We start from the raw sequence: 20,846 nt of genomic DNA on the forward strand, positions 1-20,846 counted from the left end.
ACCAGCACTGAGTACAGCAAGCAGCACTCTGTGAGGGCACGTGGGTTTCCCTTAACCAAACAACCGTTTTTGTCTCCTATAAACACACTTTGCAGCTTCAGCAGGATTTCGATGGCATCAGTGTCCACCACTCCACGCCTCCAGTTTATTCACAGAACAGCCCCAGCACCCACCACCTGCCTACACCCGGCTTCTTGGAGGAAAACCAGTGCAACCCAAGTCTGTCACAATACAAAGAAACAAAGTCAAATTCAGGTTGCAGAGGCATTCCTAACTTCTGAATGCTGAATTTGGAACGTACTTTTAACTTAGTACTTAATGTCTAATGTAGTTTTATGAGTCTATGGACAAATGATCACTTGCTGAGTTTAAACTGATGAACTGATTTTCCTTGAATTCAGCTTCACTTTAAAACACCAGTTGTGTTTTCTTCAGCCTTGCCCAGCTCTGTGACTTTTGTTGAGGCCTCAAGAGCTCTGAGCCCTTAGAGCTGGAGAGCTTTTAGAACTGTAGCTGCAGCTAGCTGTGGGCAGGTGTGGAGTGGAGGTGGCTGTAATGCTGCTGCTTTGAGTTGAGCTACATTTCACTGCTCGTTGTTTAGTGCAGTAGCTCTCTAACAGTGATAACTCTGTAAATTAAATTCCTGGTTTTTTTTCAAAGCACTGGAATATGCTTTTGCCCTCTAAAGTGAAGAGAGTGGGAGAGATGGAGAATTTACATCAGAAATATTTCTCAGAAATAACCAAGAAATTCTGAATTAAATCTTAAAATCAATATATCCAGTCCAGCTGATGTATTTGCCATGGAAAATTGGGGCTGATCAGTTAACCCTTGGTAAATTTATAAGCAACTGAAAATGAGACTTTCTAGTTAGACATTTCAGTCTTGTTAGTGGATGGGTCTGTCACCTCTGGTGCAGGCAGGTGCCAGTGGGAATGTGGTGTGCACCCTGTTCCCAGCTGGCTGTGGGCTGGGGAGGGCTGGGCTGGGGCTCGGGGGTGCCCACAGGCCTTACCCTGAGTGCCTGACAGAGGTAAAGGAGACTCTCCTGTAACGTTTCCTTTTCCAAGCCTCCTAGGAAACGAGATGACGAAGGTCAAGTGAATGAAGCACTGCCAAGTGTTGAAAAGATAAAATATGCAAAACGTAACCTCAGGTGCACAACTCTGACTCTGCCCCCTTGTGCATATTCATTAGAATACAGCCTGTAATTACCTGTTGTGAGTGGTCAGAGCCACGCATGTCGGGGTGTGGGGATCCTGTTGCCCGCACGCTGCGGTGCCGTGGGTGGGTTATGGTTTGTGGCTGCTGCGGTGCAGGGGGCAGAGGCTCAGGCTGGTGAGACTTACCCAGGGCCTGGAGCTGACCTGGGCTGGAGCTTGAGAGACTTTGCTGAGGAGCCACCTTTGAGTGTGGGCTCCATGGCAGGAGGAGGTCAGGTAGAACATGCTTTTTCTTGCAAGGTGACAATGCAAACACAATGCTCCCAGGAAGGAGTTAATATTGGTCTGTCTACAGATGTCCTGATGGAGTGAAGGCAAGCAATGATATTTTATATCATTTTGATATCCGGTCTAAATTAGGCCCGAGGGAAAGACTGTGGCCTATTTAACCCAGCATCTGTCAGTTATCATTATTTTCAGCCAACTTTAGTAGTTTCAAGTATAAAATTTATATCTGGGGGGAGAAGAGGGAAAGAGGCTAGTAGGAGCTGGATTTGGCTACCTCAGGTTTTGCTGAAAGAGTTTGCAATAGCCTTTTAGGAGTTGTTACATGAGATAATAATGAGATTATTCGGGACAGCACTGTGGTTGAAACCGGCTCTGGTCACCAGTCAAGAGTGTGGAGAGGGCACAGGGAGGATGAAGGGTGGTTTCCAAGGATGTGTCTTGGGTCTGGATAGTGGTATTTGGTCAGCTGTGTTGCAAGAAGAACTGGAATTTGATCATAATGTAACCTTGAAAAGCGTTTCCACAGATGTGGGTGGCCATCCTGCTGAGCAGACTGTGGGGTAACAGATGGGCTGGGATGTCTGTGGCCTGGCTGATGGTGCTTCTGCCACCACTGAGAATGTGGGTGGAGGGCCCAGGGAGAGGCAGGAGCTGGTGTCACTGGGGGATGGATGCAGCTGTGATAGAGGCAAATCTCCTCTTGATGGAACTTTCAGTAGAGATGAAATGGTCCATGCCAGCCCACAAGCTGGGAGGACCCTCACAGGCATACTCAGACCCTCCAGGTGTTGCATTTCTCTCCATCCACTCCCTGCACAGGCAAGAGCCGCTGGAGCAGAGTGGAGCCCAGTGTGAGATTCTGGCACCTGCTGGGACCTGCCCTGCCATGCTGGGGAGGGAGGCCCTGGGTGACCTGAGCTTGTCTTGGCGCTTACCAGACCAGACGTGTTGGTGGTGTGGTGTGCGGCCGCGCGGTTCCCAACCTGTCCGGCCTCCTGCAGTGCCGCTGGCTGCAGTCAGGCAGCAGAGCAATTTTTTTACCTGCTGTCATCTGAAACCAAGCAGAAACCCTGAACTCCTGATGACTGACTAATGCAATTGCCCTTTTATTTCCTGATACTTCCTTGAGAACTAGAGGGACTCTGAAGCCTACGTTGTCGTAAATCCTTGCTCAGGCTGCAGGCTGCAGGCGTCTAGCTTGGGTGCAGAAAATGGAAACTTTAGTGGCTGGGGAGAAACCCAAACCTCTTCCTTCCCAGCAGCCTTCTCTGTGCCACGTGCTGTGGTAGATGCTTGCTTTTTCATACATTGGGATGTACTGATGGATTTTGTTGAAATGGAAATCAGGAGTTCACACCTGCTGTATGGCAGTGCCTGGCAGTGCTGCTCCTTCTTGCAGCCGCTTGGGGTAGAAGCTACAAACTGCTGGTGACCACCGTGCTGCTTTTGTCACCCAGCCGAAAACCACAGATTGTGTGGAACTGCTGCTTGCCCCTTGTGCTGGGCTGACCCTGGCCAAGCCCTAACCAAAATTACTTTAAATTCTCCAGAAGTGAAAACATTTTCTTTGTCCAGCAGGAAGGAGCATCCCTGTTCCTGTCATTTGGGGTCAAATCAGCCTCTTCCCAGGACATGGTGGAATAGCTCCTTCTCTTGCCTGTGGGTATCGTCTTGTGCTACCTCTCCTCAGGAGCATCCTAAAAGGGCTGGTGGGGAGGCAGCATGGTGGGAAAGTGTGTTCGTGCGCCCAGCAGTGGGTTTGCTGTTCCAGCATGCCGCTGTTCCAGGGTTTCGAGGTGTGCCCGTCCCGTCCTTATGCAATCCGCAGAAGCGCCGTGTTGTGTAACGCTGTTGTGTAAGCAGGGCACGGGCGGGTGTTGGGGTTTTGGCACACGAACTGTGCTCTGTCATGCTCCCTGTGTTTCCCCACCTGCAGCCTGGACAGGATCTGTTCCAGGAGCTTCCCATCCAGTTTCCTAAGTGTGTCGCAGGAACAGATACCAGAGCCGTTCCTCAGAAGGCCCTGTTGGTGGAAGAGTTGTCTTTAGGCCGAGGATGGTTGGCACTTGTATCTGACTCCTGCTCCTATGTTTAGCTGCATTGTTTCCAGAGATGTGGCAGAGTATAGGGCCATCTTTGCAGGATGTGAAGCTGCCAGTGTGCCTGGACACTAATGAGAGTGGCTTTGCAGGAGACTCCTTGTTCAGGCAGCGCTGCCTCACTCCCTGCCCTCCTGTTCCAGCTGACATTACCATGGCACTGTGCTACCTGTTATGAAGCTGTCTTGTGGAGGGATTACCAGATCTTCCATGGCACTGGCACCTCAAAGGGGTGCTTGAAACAAGCTCAGAGGGGAAATGTATCCCCCCGCCTGCAATCGTGCTGCGGTGACAGCGGCACGGTCGGGAACATGGTGAGCAGGCTCTGAATGTCAGTGCATTGTTCATAGCGAGATACGTGTCATGTCGCATTAGCTCAGGCCGACAGCTACCGGTGGGAAAATATTTCTGTGAGTTCCTCAGAGTGCCCCCACCTCCTACAGGCAAGGACTTGTGCCTGGTGAGGCAGCAGCAGAGCTGTGCCCAGCCATACTGGGGGAGCAGTGAGACCATCTGGTGCCTGCGTACGTGGAAAGTCACCCAAGTGTTGTGTCCAGAGGGCAAGCTGCCTCTGCTGGGAGAGTGTCTGACTGTTCAGAAGACAAAGCTCAGTTTTATTTCTTGGTAACCTCTGCTCAGGGAAGAGGAGTTGGGGTTAGCATGACTTATTTGGTGAAAACCACCATGTCCAGACCTAAGGGAGCAGCTGGCAGCACTGGGAGCTGAGGAAGCCCTCTTGTTCCTGCCTGCAGGCTCTAGAGGTCGGGAGTTGGAAGTGTGCTGGGTGGTTCAGGAGCATTTAGAGCAGGACAGGGTGGTCCTTTGTGAGTGTGGGGAGCTGCACAGCACTGCTTGGCCACATAACGGTGCAAGGATGGGGCTGAAACAGGGCTGCTGTGGGGGAGAGATGAGACACATGGGAGGACATTGGCTCACACACGAGGAGGGACTGACTGCAGCCTGAGGGCAGAGCCCCAGGGCTTCCCTGGACTGAGAAGCGCATTGGCGATGCCAGTATGGTCCCTCTCTAAGGGGTGGGACTCCAGTTCTCATGCCCTTATCTGCAGAAACAGCTCTTCACCCGGCCCTGGGACTGCCTGTGCCCCTTGCAGCTCCCTTGGTGCTCTTGGCTCCCAGCTTCCCTCTGCCTGGGCTGGCTCAGCCCTGCTCTCCCTGCTGGGCTGGGGACTCCAGCCTTGAGCACTGCCTGCTCTCCTTACTTCCTTACTCCAGCATCAGCTTTTCCAAGCCTCTCACTCTTTATTTTCTTCCAATATCAGAAAGAAAGGTGAGGAGGTCAAACGCTAATGCAGTATTTCTTTCCTTTCGTAAGGTGTACCTAACAGATGAGGAGTGTCAACACCGATTTGTTTTTCAAGTGTTTCTGCAGGATTATTTTCCTGTTAAAAGTGACAAGGAGGTGCAGAACTGTCGGCCTTTAGCCAGAGATGTCATCTCATCTTTGTGTAGGTGAACAGGCGCAAGATGACAGAGTACTTTTTTGTGGGAAAGATGAAAAGTTGAGCCCAATTTAATCATTTCCTTAAAAATCAAAAGGAGAACATGCTCCTTCTCTTTTCCTGGTCCTTGGTAATGAGAGGCTGTAGAGAGGAAGAACCTGTTAGGCCATAGTGGAGTGTGTTTTTGCAGAACTGCTCTCGGTATCAAGGGGATGGTTTGAGCAGGGTTATTCATCTGTGGCCTTTCCAAGTTCCTCTGCATCTTTTGACAGTAGAATCTGATGATGGTTTCAGCACAGGTAAAGTGCTCCAGTGTTGTAGCTGGCAGTATGGACCATGTGGGGAAACTTCTGGGTTTCAGCTGTTCTCTTGAGACCTGCCCACGAAGCTGCCCTGTGCCTGGGTGCTGCCAGCCCGGCTGCTGCTCCCACTGCCGAGCCCCCGCAGCTCCACGGAGGGCTGGCTTCTGTTCCTGATTGCAGGTACCTGTTGGAAGCCCAGCATGTGGCTTTCGGTGAGCCCAGGCTGTGGCCCCTGCCCGCTGCCAGGGTTGAGGAGCAGGAAGGAGTAGGGGTAGGCTAGGGGCATGATCCCACTCCTTGGCCACCCTGGCCATGGGCTACCTATCAGCACACATCCTGGGACTGGAGAGTTGAGGAGACACTAAGCTCTCGCTTGGGTCTCTGGAGCTGTTGTTACTGGCAGTTAAGGAGACTGATAACTGACTTGCCACTTGACGTAACCCTTAAGGGGTTGACTGTGCTATTCAAACCCTCTCCCTCCTGGCTCTGCACAGACTCCAGTGGTGCTCCAGGACAGAGAGCATTGTTGATCAATGTGATCAATGATGTCGAGTGTGGGAGGGAGCTGAGGGGGCCGAACTCCTGTGTATGGCATCGGCCTTGGCTCACAGAGTGAAGCTCGGGTGGTGCGGCACAATGTGGGACCAGCCCTGGGTCTGGTGTGGGACCAAGTCTAGGGTTTGGGCCTGGGTCAGCAGAAAGGCAGAGGCAGATCAGAGAGCCCAGGAAGACTGGAGACATGGCCAGGTGCCAGTTCTCCAGACCACATCTCCTTTGCTGGATTCATACTGGTTCATATTGGCCACCCTCCTGTGGTGAGCTGGCTCCAGGCACGGTCTGCTCCTGCTCCCTGGCGTGGGAATGCCTGAGCTGGGAGACCTGCGGGGAGAAGCCAGGTGGTTTCTGCTGCTGTCAGCATGGTTTTCAGTGTGGTTTTCTGGCTGCAGTGTAGGCAGGTTATGGTCACCCTGGTCCTGCCAGTGTGGCTCTGCCTCGGAGCTTCCCTTCACCCTATGCTGTTTCCAGGTGTTTTCTGTAGCTCTTGGATGTGATGATTAAAACCAGACCCTGAATGCACTGGGGCTGGAGCTATGCCACAGCACAGGTGAGCGGTGGATGAAGGTGACATCAGTGACATTGTTTTGCTCAACAAACTCTCCTGTTCCTTTTGGACTGTCTGGCAGGCCAGTTTTACCTCAGTTTGGTCAAAGTAAGGAAAATAAACACGTAGTTTTAAGAAGATTTCCACAGTGACACTTCTGAACACAGTCTGCATTTTGTTCTCTAGCAAAGCAATGCCAGGGAATAGCAGCGACATCTTCTTTTTCAGTAAGATGGTGAAAATAACCTCATGTGGCAGAGCTGTATGTCCCAGGCATGTTCCGGAGCACCAGGGTAAAGGGTGCTCAGTGGAAACTTCTAATCTCTCTCTTCTCCTCGGACCTCAAGCTTTGTGGTGCTGCAGCAGAGCCGCTGGTATGAGCAGAGCAGCTCTTCCAAGCCCAATGGCTCTGTGCATTTGTACTGACTTTGCAAGCAGCGACCCACTGGACTGAAGTTTCCCTGCTTTTCCTCAGCCCATGTGATGTGTGTGTGCAGGCAGGTTGTTAAAATGGATTTTTTCCCATCAGCTGTTAATACCTCACCACAAACCCCGCACGGTTTTCTGACAGCCTGGCTGAAGTGTTTCAGCAGCGTCCGTTTGTGCAGGCTGGTGATAAACAGTTTCCTTACACGTAAAAGCTGAAGCAAAGGTAGCTTTGGGAGGGAGCCAGGTTGAAGCTGAACCAGAATGCTTCTCCTGCAGCCTTTTCCTTAAAGATGTGCTCGCAATCAGACAATTTAGCTTTTCATAGAAAAAACAACACTGGAAAAACAAGCAAACTTGAGACATGTGAACTGTTCTCTGTGGGGAGGTGTCAGCCGGCGGGAGCAGAGCGGTGTAGAAGAGGGTGAATCAGTGTGTTCTTTTGTCATGGCTCCAAGTCCAGAAATTCAGCAACTTCGGAGAAAGCTGTATTTAGAGGAGCAATAAAAACGCAACTGACTCACATGGAAACAACATCAGTGGAATAAATCCATGCAAAAACAAAGGAGGAGAGGCTTGGGCTGCTGCAAAGAGAGTCTCTGGTGGGGGAGTTCAGTGCACTTACATCTGTGGTGGTAGAAATGCAGGTATTGAAGCGCCTGGGATGAGTCTGGCCTTGTCCAGAAATGAATTAGCAGAAGTACATATTGTATATCCACCTTCCCATGAGCTCTGGCTTCGTTAACAGTGATATCATGCCTTGCTTTTAACAGCTTTTGTGATCTTGGGGCAAAGTATTTTTAGAAAATTAAGATAATACTTTTGTTTGAAAAAAAACACCCTAAAAGCCCTGAAGTGACCTTTTATTCTAAGTGGAGGGGCAGGCAATCTGATGGCTTTTTCAGATAGGAAGAGTCAGGGCAGAGCAGCCGGCACTGGCCAGAGCTCCAACACAGAGTGCTGCGTACAGCACACACTTGGCCCTATTGTCTGTGCTTGTATGGACTAGTCGGTGGGAAATGAGGTATTTCCTCCTTGCAGCCTGCTCTGTTGGAGTGCTGGAGGCCAGATCCTGCCAGGCCCTGAGCCCTCGCAACGCCAGGCTTTGGGGAGGTTCTCACTGTGCAAGCAGGATCAACCTCTGCGCCAGGTGTCTGGGAGGCTGTGACCCTCTGGGGCTGCTGGGGCATTGTAAGTTAAACATGTTCTGATTAGCCTGCACTGTAAATCCAGCATTTTAATTCTTTCCATATGTAGGATCCAATCTAATAAGCCAAAATATAAGACCATGCAATCTATTTGGAATAACCATATGGATTAGGAGTCAGACTGTGCTTTTCTGCTTCTTGTATTTACACTAATAGAGAGACAGTTGCTAATGCGCATGTAGCTCATGCTGGTACCCATTTTTTAAAAATATGACACCAAATGGCTTGCATTAAAATATTTGAAAAGCAGTAAAACTGTGAAAGTTTCTCTCTTGCACAGACACAGACACATCTGTGAAATGAGGCGTCTCCAGGCAGCAACATTCCTGTCCCTCCCTGTAGGCTTATCAGTGAGGCTGGAGACCCCTGAGGGGTGCTGGGCCAACCCGAGCCCCCACCGCTGCACCCACTGGGCTAGTGCAGACCCCGTGGGCATGAGGGGAGAGCAGCCTCTGCGGCAAGAAGGACCTGGCTGGATCTAGATCCCTCCTGTAGCGTCAGGAACCAGAGGAGCTTGTGGCTGTGGAGAGCCTGGGACTGTCTGCGGTTGGCTCAGCACATGGTGCTGACTGTGTGATGCTGTCACCCTCCACTCTCGGGGTGGATTTCCAGCTGGGGTTCACCCTGCTAAAGTCCTATGGGCCAGAGAGAGGTCTGGAGAGAGGAGCAGCAGAACTGGAAGCTGAGTGCTCTCTCTGGGGTCGTTGAATTCACCAAAGTAATTAATTTTACTGGTCTTTTTCTGGCATTTCTTGGTTACCTTGGGCAGATTCCCAGTTTGACTCTTTCTTAGTCTTTGTGTTCTTCTCTCTTTACATTGCTATGGATTTGAAATATTATTTTGAAAGAAAACCAGCAGTACTCTGCTTTTGAAGCTTTGTTCTTGTGCTCAAACAAGAACAAGGGACGTTCTTGTGAGTGTCCCCTAGGAGAAGGTCAAACAAGCCTTTCACAGTCACCTCTTCTGCAAGAACCTGCCAGCACTGGGGTTGTGGGGGGGGATTTATGGACCATCGCAGGGCCCTCAGCCCCTGGCAGTGCCCTGCAGGCTCTGGAGTTTGTGTAACTTCCATGTCTTTACTTCATCTGCTGCTTGTTTCTTAATGAAGTGATCCCCTCCTTATGTCCCCGCAGCTGATGGGACAGGGACACTGTGACTGAGGCTGCTGAGGAGGTTCTGGTGTGTGTCCCCAGGGTGAGGGCAGTCACTTTGCTCACTGCTTATCGCCTCTGGCTCTGTCTGGAAGGGGGGGGTGGGCTTGGCTCCCCCCCCCACCTCTATGAGCAGCTGTGTGGGTGGGCACTGCCTCCCCTCAGGCTCTCTGAAGGTCTCACTGAGTTCAGGGTGAACAGCACCAGTTCCTGCTGCACTGGGGAAGTGCCGGGGCAGGGAGCAGCGTCCTCTGTCCTCATCTTGTATTCCTTGGCCTTCTGTGTGGGTCCGGTGACCAAATGTGGCCAGAAGCATCTCCCTGCTCCTTGAGGTGTTTCTTGTGGGATGTGTTTTGGCTGAGGGCGGAAGCCTGCATTGCTGGCTGTTCCCAGGGTGCAGAAAGCATCCAGGACAGGATTATAAAGCAGTTGGCTTTTCATGGGAGCCAGAGTCAGACCTGGGTCTTGTGTGAGCGCTGGAAAGCCTTTCTGAGTGGGAGTTGCACTCTGTCATCCGTCATTTGCTCAGACAGAGAGGAGGGAGTCAGTGTGAGACATGGCAACTTCTTCCTCCCTGTCTCCAGCATTAATCTAAATGCCAAAACGCAGACCTTGTGGAATGCACCGGTGCTGTGGAGAACACCAGCCTCTAATTCCATATGGCATGGAAATATCCCCAGGTAAGGCTTCACAGGCATCCAGCTCTGCCTTGCAGGTGTAGGTGAATTCCACCAGCACAGTGTCTGCTCCGCACTGGTGTTGGGCCATATTGAGGAGCCGCTGGGCTGGGCTGCCTGAGGTGAGCAGGGAGCCTGGGGAGACGTTCACAGTGTTGAGCTGGAAGTGGTTTATTGAAAGGAAAGGATCATATTACACTCAATTTTTGCTGAGTTTATCTTGGTTTTTATCAGATTACACCCAGGATAGCTCATCAATATTGTGATCCTGCTGACATGTAAGTGAGCCGCTGCATAATTCATGGCTGCTGCAGGGCTCTGGCACTGGAAGGCACATATTTAATTAGGCACCTCACCATTCCACTCTTCTGGAGCAGCCCTGGGATCACACCCGTGGAGGTGGATGCTGCGGTGGCCCTGCCTGTGCAGCTCCTGGCTGCCTTGCAGGAGCTGTGCTGGCACTGTCCCCAGTCCCAGCTCAGGGGCAGAGACACTGTGTCATGGCATCATGGTGAAGCACCTTCCAACAGGGGAAATGTCCTGGCAGAGATGAGAGGTCCTCCCTCTCAGGTGCACTTTGGAGGGCAAAGGTGATGATGAATGAAGGGTGCAGCATCTCCTTGCATGCCTGTCAGCTGTAATGTTCAACTCTGAGAATCCACGTTATCCATAGAAACACCCTGTCCTTTGTCAGTCTTTTCAAGTTCAGATTCCTGCTGCAGTGAAGTCTGGAGCCGAATTATGTGTTTATGGTAAAGTCGTCCTTAACAATTGGAAATTTCTCAGTCTGGTCTCACTCATCTCCTCCATCTTGGGCTGCAGGACCGAGTCACTGTCCAGCCCTGCTGCCCCTCTCCAGACCATCCCAGCTCTCTGGTATCATTATCAGACCCCTGCTCATAACCTCCCTCTTGTGACAAATGGTTCAGCGATGGACCCTACCAAGCACTAGCCTCTTCTCTGCCTGTGTTCAAGGCAGTGTGTGTATCTCCTTCCTCTTACAGTCTGCTTGAAAATGTATTGGGGATAGGGAGAATTCTTTTCCATTTTTGTGGTGCTTCCCTCCATTAATTTTCTGGTTGTAGTACATTACTCATGGATAATTAAGAGTGAGCTATTAATACAACAGTTAATATTCAAGTGCAGTGAAGAGGAGAGAACAATAAGTCAAGGAATCGTATACTACAAGACATTTTGGTTTAGCGATGAAATTTTTTTTGCTGGCTTTGGCTATCAGAGCATAGTGCTGCTTCCATTTAAGTATGGTCCTGAGAACTCCATTTATTGATAGAATACAAATAGGACATTAAATCAAGGGAAGTGAATTTGAATTGCTGGTCATATATACAATTATAAACGGGATTGGCTACTTCTATCTAGTATCGTGTATCTTAAGTTAGGAGAATTATGTTAGGGACTGCTAAAGAGAGCTTGGAGTGTCTTAAAATTAATGAGATTGAAGTCTGTCTAGGAAAAAAAAATTAATGCTAAAATGCAGCTCTTGCTTTAGGGATGAAAAGATGGCTTTAGAGAAGTGGTCGTGCCTTGTCCAGATAGAGGAACACAGGGAGGGTGGGCTGTGCAGTGGCATCAAATATACATGTCTCAGTCTTAAGTGCTCCTCCCTGCCCTCCTGTCCTCATGTGCCAGAATGGGTGGATGGATTGATGCCAGCTGCAGAGAGGAGAGGGGAGCGATCCCCCGTGCCTGGCTGAGCCCATCACCATGTTTGTCAGCCTCCTCCCTTCCCAGTCTTGGCTGGCTGCTCCCAGCACTGCTCTGCACCACCCAGCCATGTGCTGGCAGAGTCCCTGTTATGGTATTTCGGAGGGTCACTGGGAACATTCTCCTGTCCCCCAGAGGCTAAAGATCTGGGTGTTCTGTGTCTGCAGCGTGGTGCTTTCTGGGGTGGCTCCTCATAGGAACGCGCTGGGGCATTTCAGACCAGCCCAAACAGGGAACACCTTGCTTTCTTCTTGTGCCGTGGGTCTGCCTCTGCTTTGGAAATGATGAGGGAGGCTCCGGTTCATGACTATGTCCATCTGGAATGCACAGTGGATGATGGCAGTGGCAGTGCATGCCTGGCCAGAAGGCTTGCCTGTGCTCCCAGCTGGAGCAGGGACATGAAGGGTGGGTGCAGAGGAGGTGGGATCCCCCAGTACCATATGTCCTGGTTGGGTGGCCTTGGTGAGGCAGCAGGGGTGCCAGCACAGCGGGAGGCAGCTCTGCTGAGCTGCCTCGGGAGCCCTCCAGAGATGGAGCATGTAAAGACATCACAAGTCAAGCACATGTAAAGGTTGCCATTTACAAGCAAGTAATTGCAAGAGTTCCCACACAGCTGTCTCTGAGACAGCACAGGATAGTGTTATTTATATCCCCACATTCATCTGCTGCTCCAACCTGCATCCCTGCCTGCAGCAGTGCCGCTGCCTGCAGCCGGCAACTCCCTGGTACCTGCAGGGAGTCACGGTGGGCAGCTGCCCCTTCCCTTGGTGACGGGGGGCTGCTGCCAGAGGAGGGGTTTGTCAGTCACTCGTGCACTGAGTTACCCTGTCTGGATTTTGCACAAACTCATGTCATGGGGCTTTCTCCAGCTATGCCAGACACACCTGATCACACATGTGTATGTGCACAAACACTTGCACAAATATTTGTGCTTTATTTTGTCTGATGAGCTGAATAATTGGCAGATGGGAAAGGGTAAGTGTGCTGCTAACCTTTCTTCAGGTGGGTGGTTTATAGTTAATAATGCTGCTAACTGTGTCTGTTTCTGTAAGGGGGCTCTTCCTCCTAGGGCAGTCTCAGTGCTCTCTGAATCCTAAATGCAAAGTCCCTAATTTCTGTAGGGAGAAAGACAGACCAACTGGGGAATGTAATTAAACATAGGCACTGTATTGATTCCCAATTAAGTAGCAACAAAACAAATTATTTAGTGGTATAATAACAATGTTGTCAGAGTGCTGACAGCGTTTAGGTCTGAAGCTTTCCTGGGCCTGTTGTGTGCACACGTGTGTGTCATACAAACAGCTGCTGTTGTCAGTGAGGAGCCTGAAGTACAGGGTGTGCATCCTCGGACATCAGCGACTGCTCAGCACTTGGGAAACAGCCAGGTCCAGCCATGGCTGCTCCCTGGTGTCCCCCTTCCAGAGGAGCAGCACAGCAGCTGCAGCTGAGCAGGGTGCTCGGGACACTGCTGTCCCAAGGCTGTCTGGCCAAGGGGCTCAACAGAGGCCCAGGCTGATGTGCAGAGGGGACCAAAGGGTCAACCAGGAACAGGAGGTGTCTGTCACCACTGGTTTTGCCCTGGGCTTACTTGGCTGTTCACTGGGAGAGGGACTGAACAAGTCCCTCTGGTCCCAGTGTTGCAATCCTCTCTGCTCATGGTGCTTCAGGAGCGCTGCACAGTTGTGGCAGCATTTGTGGCACATGTGGCTGCTCTGAGGAGCAGTGTGGTGTTGTGTAGCTTCTTTTCTGAAGGTTGGAGCAGAGTGTGTGCGTGCGTGTGCACGAGGTGTGCCTGTGCATGAGGAGGGTGTGTGCATGAATGGGGGGGTGTGTGCCTGTGTGTGTGTGCAAGAGGAGGAGGTGTGTGTGTGCATGAGGGGGGTGTGTGTGTGCATGGGTGTGCGAGCCTGCGGCCAAGAGCAGGGATCTGGGGGAGGGGAAGGCTTCAGCAAACAGTTCCTTACCAAATCAGCCCTGACCTTTGCAGGGCTGGAGCTGTCTGATGCAACAGGCTGAACCTTTCCAGGCTCCAGCTCTGACTTGAAATGCTTCAGAGCAAAACTGATGGCTGTGGCACTGGCCCCAGAGCTTACATCCAGCACTCGCCCAGCTGCTGCTGGGGATGGGGAGAGGGGGCTAACAGCCCAGTGTGGGAGCTGCACTCTGTCACTCCATCGGTGTTGGCTGATGCCCGTGGGCAGCGGCGTTTACCGTGAGGGCTGGGTGCTGTGGTATGGGCAGCTGCACTCTCCTGGGCCCTTTGGGGTGCAGAGGAAGAGCTGGGGGCTCAGGAGGGGGCTGAATTGTGTGCTCTGGAGCACCAGCATGGTTTGGAGGGATGGGTGGAGGTATTCATTTTGACCACAGGTGAGAGAGACAGTGTGTTCCTGCTGGGGACTCACACCCAGTCCATCAAAACCAAGCAGGAATTCATTTGCAGCACCTCTGGTGCGCAGGCAGGAGCTGCTGTGCCCTGGGGATCAGTGCTGAGAGGGCTCCTTGCTGCCTGGCTCTCCGGTAAACCAGCATTAGTTACAGAGATGCTGTTGTTTCTGTGTCCTGTGGTGAATAAAATTAAACAACTCTTTATTTCTGAATGACAGCCCAGGGACTGCACTTCTGCTCTAGCTCGGCGTGAAGTGGCTTCATCCCAGCGCGGCTCCTCTGGGGCCTGAAGCCCTCGATTCATTAGTTGTCAGGCTCGTAGGTGGATTCTGCATTAGGCCTTTAATTTAGTGTATTGCCATGGGCTACTGACCACATGACACTGCTCAAATGTGAGCAAATCTAACGAGGATCCAGGACTGCTCTTTAATTTGGTGAGAATAACAGAGTGAGCATGGGCCCGGAGAGTGTTAATCATGAAGGAAAACTGGCTGAAACCAGGTCAGCTGGTGCTGGTTCTCAATGCAACACGATGGAGAGGGAGCACAGGGGGGTGGAGGAGGGAGTGCTGCGTGCCCTGGCACCCCATAGGACTGGTAATCCCACTCTGCCGGCAACGGGAGGCGCCATGGCCTTTATTGCTGCCTTTTCCCCTCCCTGTGGCTGAGCACTGTGGCCCCCAAACCCTGTGAGGTGGCTGGGGTCCAGGGGGGGGCCGTGCTCAGGTCCCCAGCCCAGGGCAGCGTTCAGAGGCCTGGCCATCCCCTTGTGTCATTGGTGCTGTGGGAAGGGGCAGGTGCTGCTCCCTGGCTGTGACAATCCAGGGGTGCCGGGTGTCCTTTTGGGAGCTGGTGGCGAAGGCCAATCCCAGCTGTCACCCACATGCCCCTCGGTCCTGCGCTCTGTCACTCGGCATAAGGGCCCTGGAGTCACTGGCTCCTTGTGGGAGCAGCAGCGAGTCCCCTCAGTTAGATTTGTTCTGTACAATAAACAAATCCACACTGCTCTCCTGCTGGCTGTTCCTGGCTGAGGCCAGCTCCCTTCAGCATTCATCACACTGATTTACCACGTTCTCCTGGAGCAGTGCCTGAGCTTGGCTGGCTTCTTTAAACCATCCTTTTCAGAGGGGTGGGCTTTGGGAGAGGGGCACAGGAACCCTCTGTGGTAATTCCTGTTGACTGCAGTGACCAGCGAGGCAGAACTGATCAACTGCAGGCTTCTCTGCTGCTGAGCTCTGCCAGCAAAGTGCTTACATCTGCTTTTACACTAATGAGAACTTTATGGACTGGTGTGTCTCCCCTCAGGAGCAAATTCCAGCAAGGTCAGAATCCAGAAAGTTGCCACTTGACACCGTTCATGAAGCCCTGAGCCAGCCGGAGGAGGCCAGGTTGCACCGAGGACCTTCTGGGGCAGCAGATCTAAAACCATCACCTGCAACTGATAGCCTGGAGGCCCCCAAATGCCGCTGCTGCCACCCCCACTCCCTGGTGGCACAGCCCCCTCTGTGCTGGGCCACACTGCCGGAGGAGCTGCATGGATGGGTGCCGGATCGAGCAAGGCACTGAGCTCTCAGCACACAGGGAGCTGTGATGGCTGTGCTGGCAGAGTGGGCTGTTCTCTGTGCACACCCAGAAGGTCATGATATGGCAGTGCTGCTCCAGCTACCTGCTCCTGAAGCAAGGCTGTGCTGCTGCCAGCAAGTGGATGCCAGGTAAACAGCGTGGCATCGGGCAGCCACCGACCCGGGACAGGCCATGCACAGGAGCACAGTTGCTGTGCTGTGAGTGCCCCAGGTACTGAAACCATGAAATGATTCCTTTGAGGCCCTGTGTTTTCCTGAATTTAATGAATGACCATTACACATTAATGTTTATTAAGGTGATTAATAGTTTAGTTTGCGTGGAAGAGAGTTTGCAGAAACATAACTTGCTTCTGCACTAGAGTTACTGTTCATTTTTCAGGACATACAATCAGTCTGGACAAGGCCTGCTGAATTGCGGCTGCGTTGGCAGCCAGAGTGTGAAGGATCATGGACGCTTTCTGATTAACTGTCTCTTTTTTAATCTAACATTGCAGGGCCCTAATTGCTTTGACTTTGAGTAAGGAGAAGATGGTTTCTGTAAGGACGCCCCACAGTACTGCGTGGTCTGTGCAGCTGCTGGCCCCAGGCAGGGCCCTCAGGGTTGGGTCCCCGGCCTCCCCAGTGCTGGTGTGTTCGCCCGCCATTGCATGTCCCATATTGCTCTCCTAGGATGTTGGTCAGGGTTTGTGTGTTGCGGGTGTTGTTGGAGCCACCTTCCTGTCGCTCCCCTCCTAAACAAGGACCAGCCAGTAATGAAGGGGCTTCTGCAGCTTGGCCCACGGGGCATCCTCTGGTGTTCACTGTATGCTGGCTGCTGTAGGGTGGTAAGTGAGGCGGGACTGTCCCTTCTTAGCATGGCCCCTCTTCTCCTTCCTTCACCTTGCTCAAAGCTCTGTCTGGTTTTAGCTCTTTGAAACAAAGCCTGCGCCATCCTCCAAGTGCCCTGTGGCACAGGGATGGCCAGGATGAGTGATGGTGGTGGGCTGTTGGGGCATTCCTCCAGCTCCTAACCCCAGGGGCACAAGGGCTGGCCGTGTCCTGTGCCGAGCACAGTCTGGGTACACAGACCACTGTGCAAGGGACCCTGGCCACAGAAGGGGACAGCTCCCACTTATTGCTGAGCTGTGACTGCCATGTTGCAGCCGGTGGTAGCAGGCTCGAGTCCCTGCCTGATGCTGGGAGCTGGGTGCTGGTGGCAATGCCCGGAGAGGCCAAAAGCTCCTGTGCCAGCCCGGCTCCCCGGCACCTCCTGCTGCTGCCACGGTTTGCAGTGGTTTGTTAACTGAAAGGCAATTTCAGAGCAGGCAGCAGTGAATAAATTCTGTTTTTCTCAAGCATTTAGTGTTGCTTTCAGTTTGCTTTGATGATGTCTTCTCACAACTAGTGTAAACAGACTGCGCAACGGGGAGCACTCACATGTGTACTAGAAGCTGCACATGAAAGACAGAGGCATCTTGAAAGCCATAATAACGCTCTGAGTGCCAGTTAAAGGATTTGTCACTAAGAGCACTTTACAGATAGAAAGAACTTATTAACTAGTGTGACTAACAGCTTGCAAGGTTTAATTGATGTGTGTTTGTTGTCCTTTTATATCTCTCCCCCTCGTCTTCCTCTTGGCACGGATTCCAGCAGTTGCTGGTGCAAGAGCAGCAGCCTCTAAGCTGCCTGAATGGGTACCAGGAATAAAAGGGAGGCCAAACCCTGCCCCGACTGCCCCCAGGTCTGGGGCTGCTGTGGTTGTGGGAGCTCGGCTCCAACATCCCGACTCCCCCTAGGAACTGGGGCTGGGCCTATTTTCTTGCTCTGGGTTCTGTTATTCCTCCCTAAGTGACGCAGAGTTTTTGAAGATAAAGCTTTTCAATGCATGAATAGGATGGATAATGAATGTTTCTGCCAGACAGACTGCTCGTTGCAAGATTGATTGACTATTAAGGTCATAACGCAGCAGCCACCCACATGAAGCAAACAGGCTAATGTTAGACTCCAGGTTAAGCCGAGAGTTGGTCAGCTGTCCACGGGCACAGTGGGGGCTTCCAGTCATCTGTCAACAAGTGATTGATTGATGTGGACACCTTCCAATCTTATTCTGATGATTCTCAGCAGCTTGCCTGCCTGGTGGCCATTTTTCAGGATTTGGCAGCACTCAGACCTCCAGGACTCCAAGCGATGACTGCATGGGGGTTAACCCTTTCCTTTGATCCCAAGCGCCTTTGTTGTGGGCAACAACAGCGGATGAGAGGATTGTGTTTGTGAGCCCTAGTTATGGAATACACCAGGAAACTCCCCGAGTGAGAGCGATGCTTTGACTTTCAGCAGTTTCTAAGTAAGTTGGCCCGAGTGAAGCTGTGAATGGGGATCTGCAGAGAATCATCTAGAGCAGGGCAGGTACAGCTCTGTGACCCGACTTCCTCACCGCGCTGTCCTTCATGGGCCGTTTAATGTGCACTGGGTAAACTGTGCACACCAGAGCCCCAGCCAGCAGCAAGGCAAATCCTAACAGCTCAGGTAGGAGCAAGTTTGGTATTCGGAAGGAAAAAAAATAAGGATTGGGGTGTACGTGTTCTGGTGTGAGAGACAATGAGTTAAGAGAGCTCTGCTGGTTTTAAGGATCTCTCCTGGCTCAGTGCTTTGAATTGACCAGGAGAAGTGTGTTGCCTGGATGCTTGCTTTCCGTGCGCATGAAGATGACTTGAATATATCTCTCTGTCGTGTTTTGTGTACATTATAATTGGTGTGTGCTCACACACGTGCTAGTGGGAAAGTGAAGTTACACATGGTGTATAGTGCACGTTTGCCATCTCTAAACAACTTCGAGGGTTCTTTAGTTGCAGCGTGTGACCCTGGGTGTTTCCTTGTCTGTTTTTCAGCAGTTTTAGTTTAACTGTTTTGGAGGGCTGACTTCACCTGACTTCACCTGCCCATGCAGTTTCCATCCATGGTTTTAGCATTCCTAATGTACCCTAAAAGCCTGCTGTGGGGAAACGTCAAGAACCTCTTCTCCAAAGTTGGATCTTGTAACTCAAGTGCATTGTTGAGTTTTGATGGTGTGATCCAAGCGCTGTAACGTGGCAGAGCTGGCACAGAGCTGTTGATGGTGACAGGAGAGCTGTGCTCAGCTGCTCTGGAGTGCTGCTGTGTTGTTGTGCGCACCTGAGGATCCCAGCATGGCCTGGGGGCCAGTCCCCAGCCCCAGCAAGGAGCTGCAGTCAGATATTTTTCCCATGGAAGATGGTGCCAGGCCCCAGTAAAGGACTGCTTAATGTCAGTCTCTCTCCCAGCTGAGCAGGGATGGGGTCTGAGCTAGAAGTAGCTGGGAGATGGGCTTTCATATCTGTTGCTGAGTTCAGCTAATCCTATCTTCTCTCCATCCCTTGCAGGTGGTGATTCCTGCTCAGACGGTGCCCCCTCACAGCACCACACTGGCCTTGCTGCCGACTGTCTCCTGGATGCCAAGGACCATCTCTCGCTACCAGGCTGGGCAGTGTCTGGCTCAGAGCTGCTGCCCTGGGCAGGCTCTCTGGCAGCGGCGCTGACCTGCACCTAAGGGAGAGCTGTGCCCAGTGCCTGCTACATCTGGTGCGAGCCTCAGCTGGCCTCTGCCTGTGGGCAGGTACACCACGGTCACACTGGTGGAGAGGCTTTTACTGGCCCAGCATCAGCCCCTTGGCCAGAGAGAGTAGGGCTGTGCTGCGGAGGGAACGAATGACCTGTGCTCATGCAAACTGGAACAGGGGACTGAAATGCCATGTGCCTGACACAGAGTTTTTCCAGGGCACAGCAGAGCCTTGTGCAGGGCTTCAGCCCTCTTGTCGAGAGCTCTGAGGGCTGTTGGTCTGAGTGCATGAAAGAGCAAGAATTTGTCTCTGGGGGCTTTTGTACCAGCACCATGGCCTTCTCCTCTCCTCCTCATGCACCCCACACTCATGCTTGTGTGCTTAGTTCCTGCTTGGCAGGGCAGAAGGACTGGTGTGGACCAGGAGAAGTCCCCTGACAGTGAGAAGATGAGTCCACGAAAAGCAAATACTTAGTCCTATCTGTGGAGTGGTATCACTAACTGCTTATCTTGGCCAAAAGGCACTACCCCTAGGTGCAGCACAAGGTCTGGGTGTTTTCAGTAAAAGCTCTCTGCCATTGTTGGTCTTAACATGTGTGGGCAGATTCAAAGTGTCCTGGGACTGCCACAAAGTACAGAAGTTGATAAATGTGTTCCCATTTTAGCTTTTATCAAGCAGAAGGTGGCTTGTTTGGGCACGGTCAGCCATGGAGCAGTGGTAGAGAGCCTGGCCTAGGTCATTTATCCCTAGCGTCCTCTAGACGCTGAGCATCAGCCAAGCAGGGTTGCTGCCGAGTGCTTTTCTGCTGACTGGAGGTGGTGAAGAGTTGAAAGGCACCAGCTCTGCTTGCTGACAGCTCCTGTTCAACAGGGTGTGTGGGATTTCCCTGAAGCAGCCCCAGATGGACCTGGAGTGGTGCAGGTGGTGCTAACCCTGGGGCACATGGAGCAAGACTTCCCTGTGCTCGGGGAGGGGGCACAGGGGTGTCTCCTGCAGCTCATTATGTAGAAGACAGGGACCCTTATTTCTCCCTGAGTGATCTCTAACATGGCACTGCGGTCCTTAAGGTAGTTTTGTGTATTGGAGAGTCACTCTGAGGGGGATGCACTCAAGACTAGAGCCTCCCCCTAGGCTTCCTGCTACCTGCGGTGCAGCCCCCTGGGCAGAGCTTGAGCGAAGGATGTGGAGCCTTGGAGCTGGCAGCTGTGAGGATGGACAAGGGCTGGGAGCAAGCCTGGCCACACTGCCTACTGTCGTGGGGTACCTGTCGTGAGGTCTTGGTCCGAGGGGAAAAGAAGGACACACAAGACACACGAGGATGGTGAGACAAAGAGATGTCTGCCTGCTCAGCGTGGCAGGCAGCCTTTTATTGAGCTAACTAACTTCACACACAACACAAACATATTCCTACAACATCCAGGAATCCAGCACCTGCACATTATCAAACCGTCTTAACCTTGTACTCCCTGCAACCCAAGGCCGTGTCCATGGAAACCATCTAACCAGCTCCACTGCTCCCACGGAACACGGCCTAACTTTTGCACTACCTCAAACTCTAATTGTGGGGCTTCCCCCCACAGCCTACTCCGCCAGCGGCCGCAGCCTTGGTGTCCCCATGGTGTGAGCCCAGCCAGCATGGCCTCGGGGCTTCTCCTGAGGCAGCGCTGGTATAATAACACTGATGAAAAGCTGATTAATCCTTGTGAGCGAGCCGCAATAGCTT

The 20,846-nt window shown here is 52.1% G+C and overlaps 1 protein-coding gene and 1 long non-coding RNA gene across 2 annotated transcripts in view; both read left to right on the forward strand.

Annotated features, from left to right (window-relative positions):
* Positions 1 to 19,583, forward strand: part of MN1 (MN1 proto-oncogene, transcriptional regulator) — an 84,806-nt gene extending 65,223 nt beyond the window's left edge. The window contains exon 2 of the mRNA XM_027689708.1: positions 18,947 to 19,583. Coding sequence (XP_027545509.1) covers positions 18,947 to 19,113 — 167 coding nt within the window. The 3' untranslated portion in view covers positions 19,114 to 19,583. The remainder of the gene's footprint in view (positions 1 to 18,946) is intronic.
* Positions 10,021 to 17,655, forward strand: LOC113970598. Its single transcript, XR_003535220.1, has 4 exons — positions 10,021 to 10,031; positions 11,340 to 11,342; positions 13,979 to 13,983; positions 17,231 to 17,655. It is a non-coding gene; the product is annotated as an uncharacterized LOC113970598 (long non-coding RNA).
* Positions 19,584 to 20,846: the final 1,263 nt, after the last annotated feature.

This window comes from Neopelma chrysocephalum, unplaced genomic scaffold (genome assembly GCF_003984885.1).
Source record: "Neopelma chrysocephalum unplaced genomic scaffold, ASM398488v2 Primary Assembly neopelma1_77, whole genome shotgun sequence".
Taxonomy (NCBI): domain Eukaryota; kingdom Metazoa; phylum Chordata; class Aves; order Passeriformes; family Pipridae; genus Neopelma; species Neopelma chrysocephalum.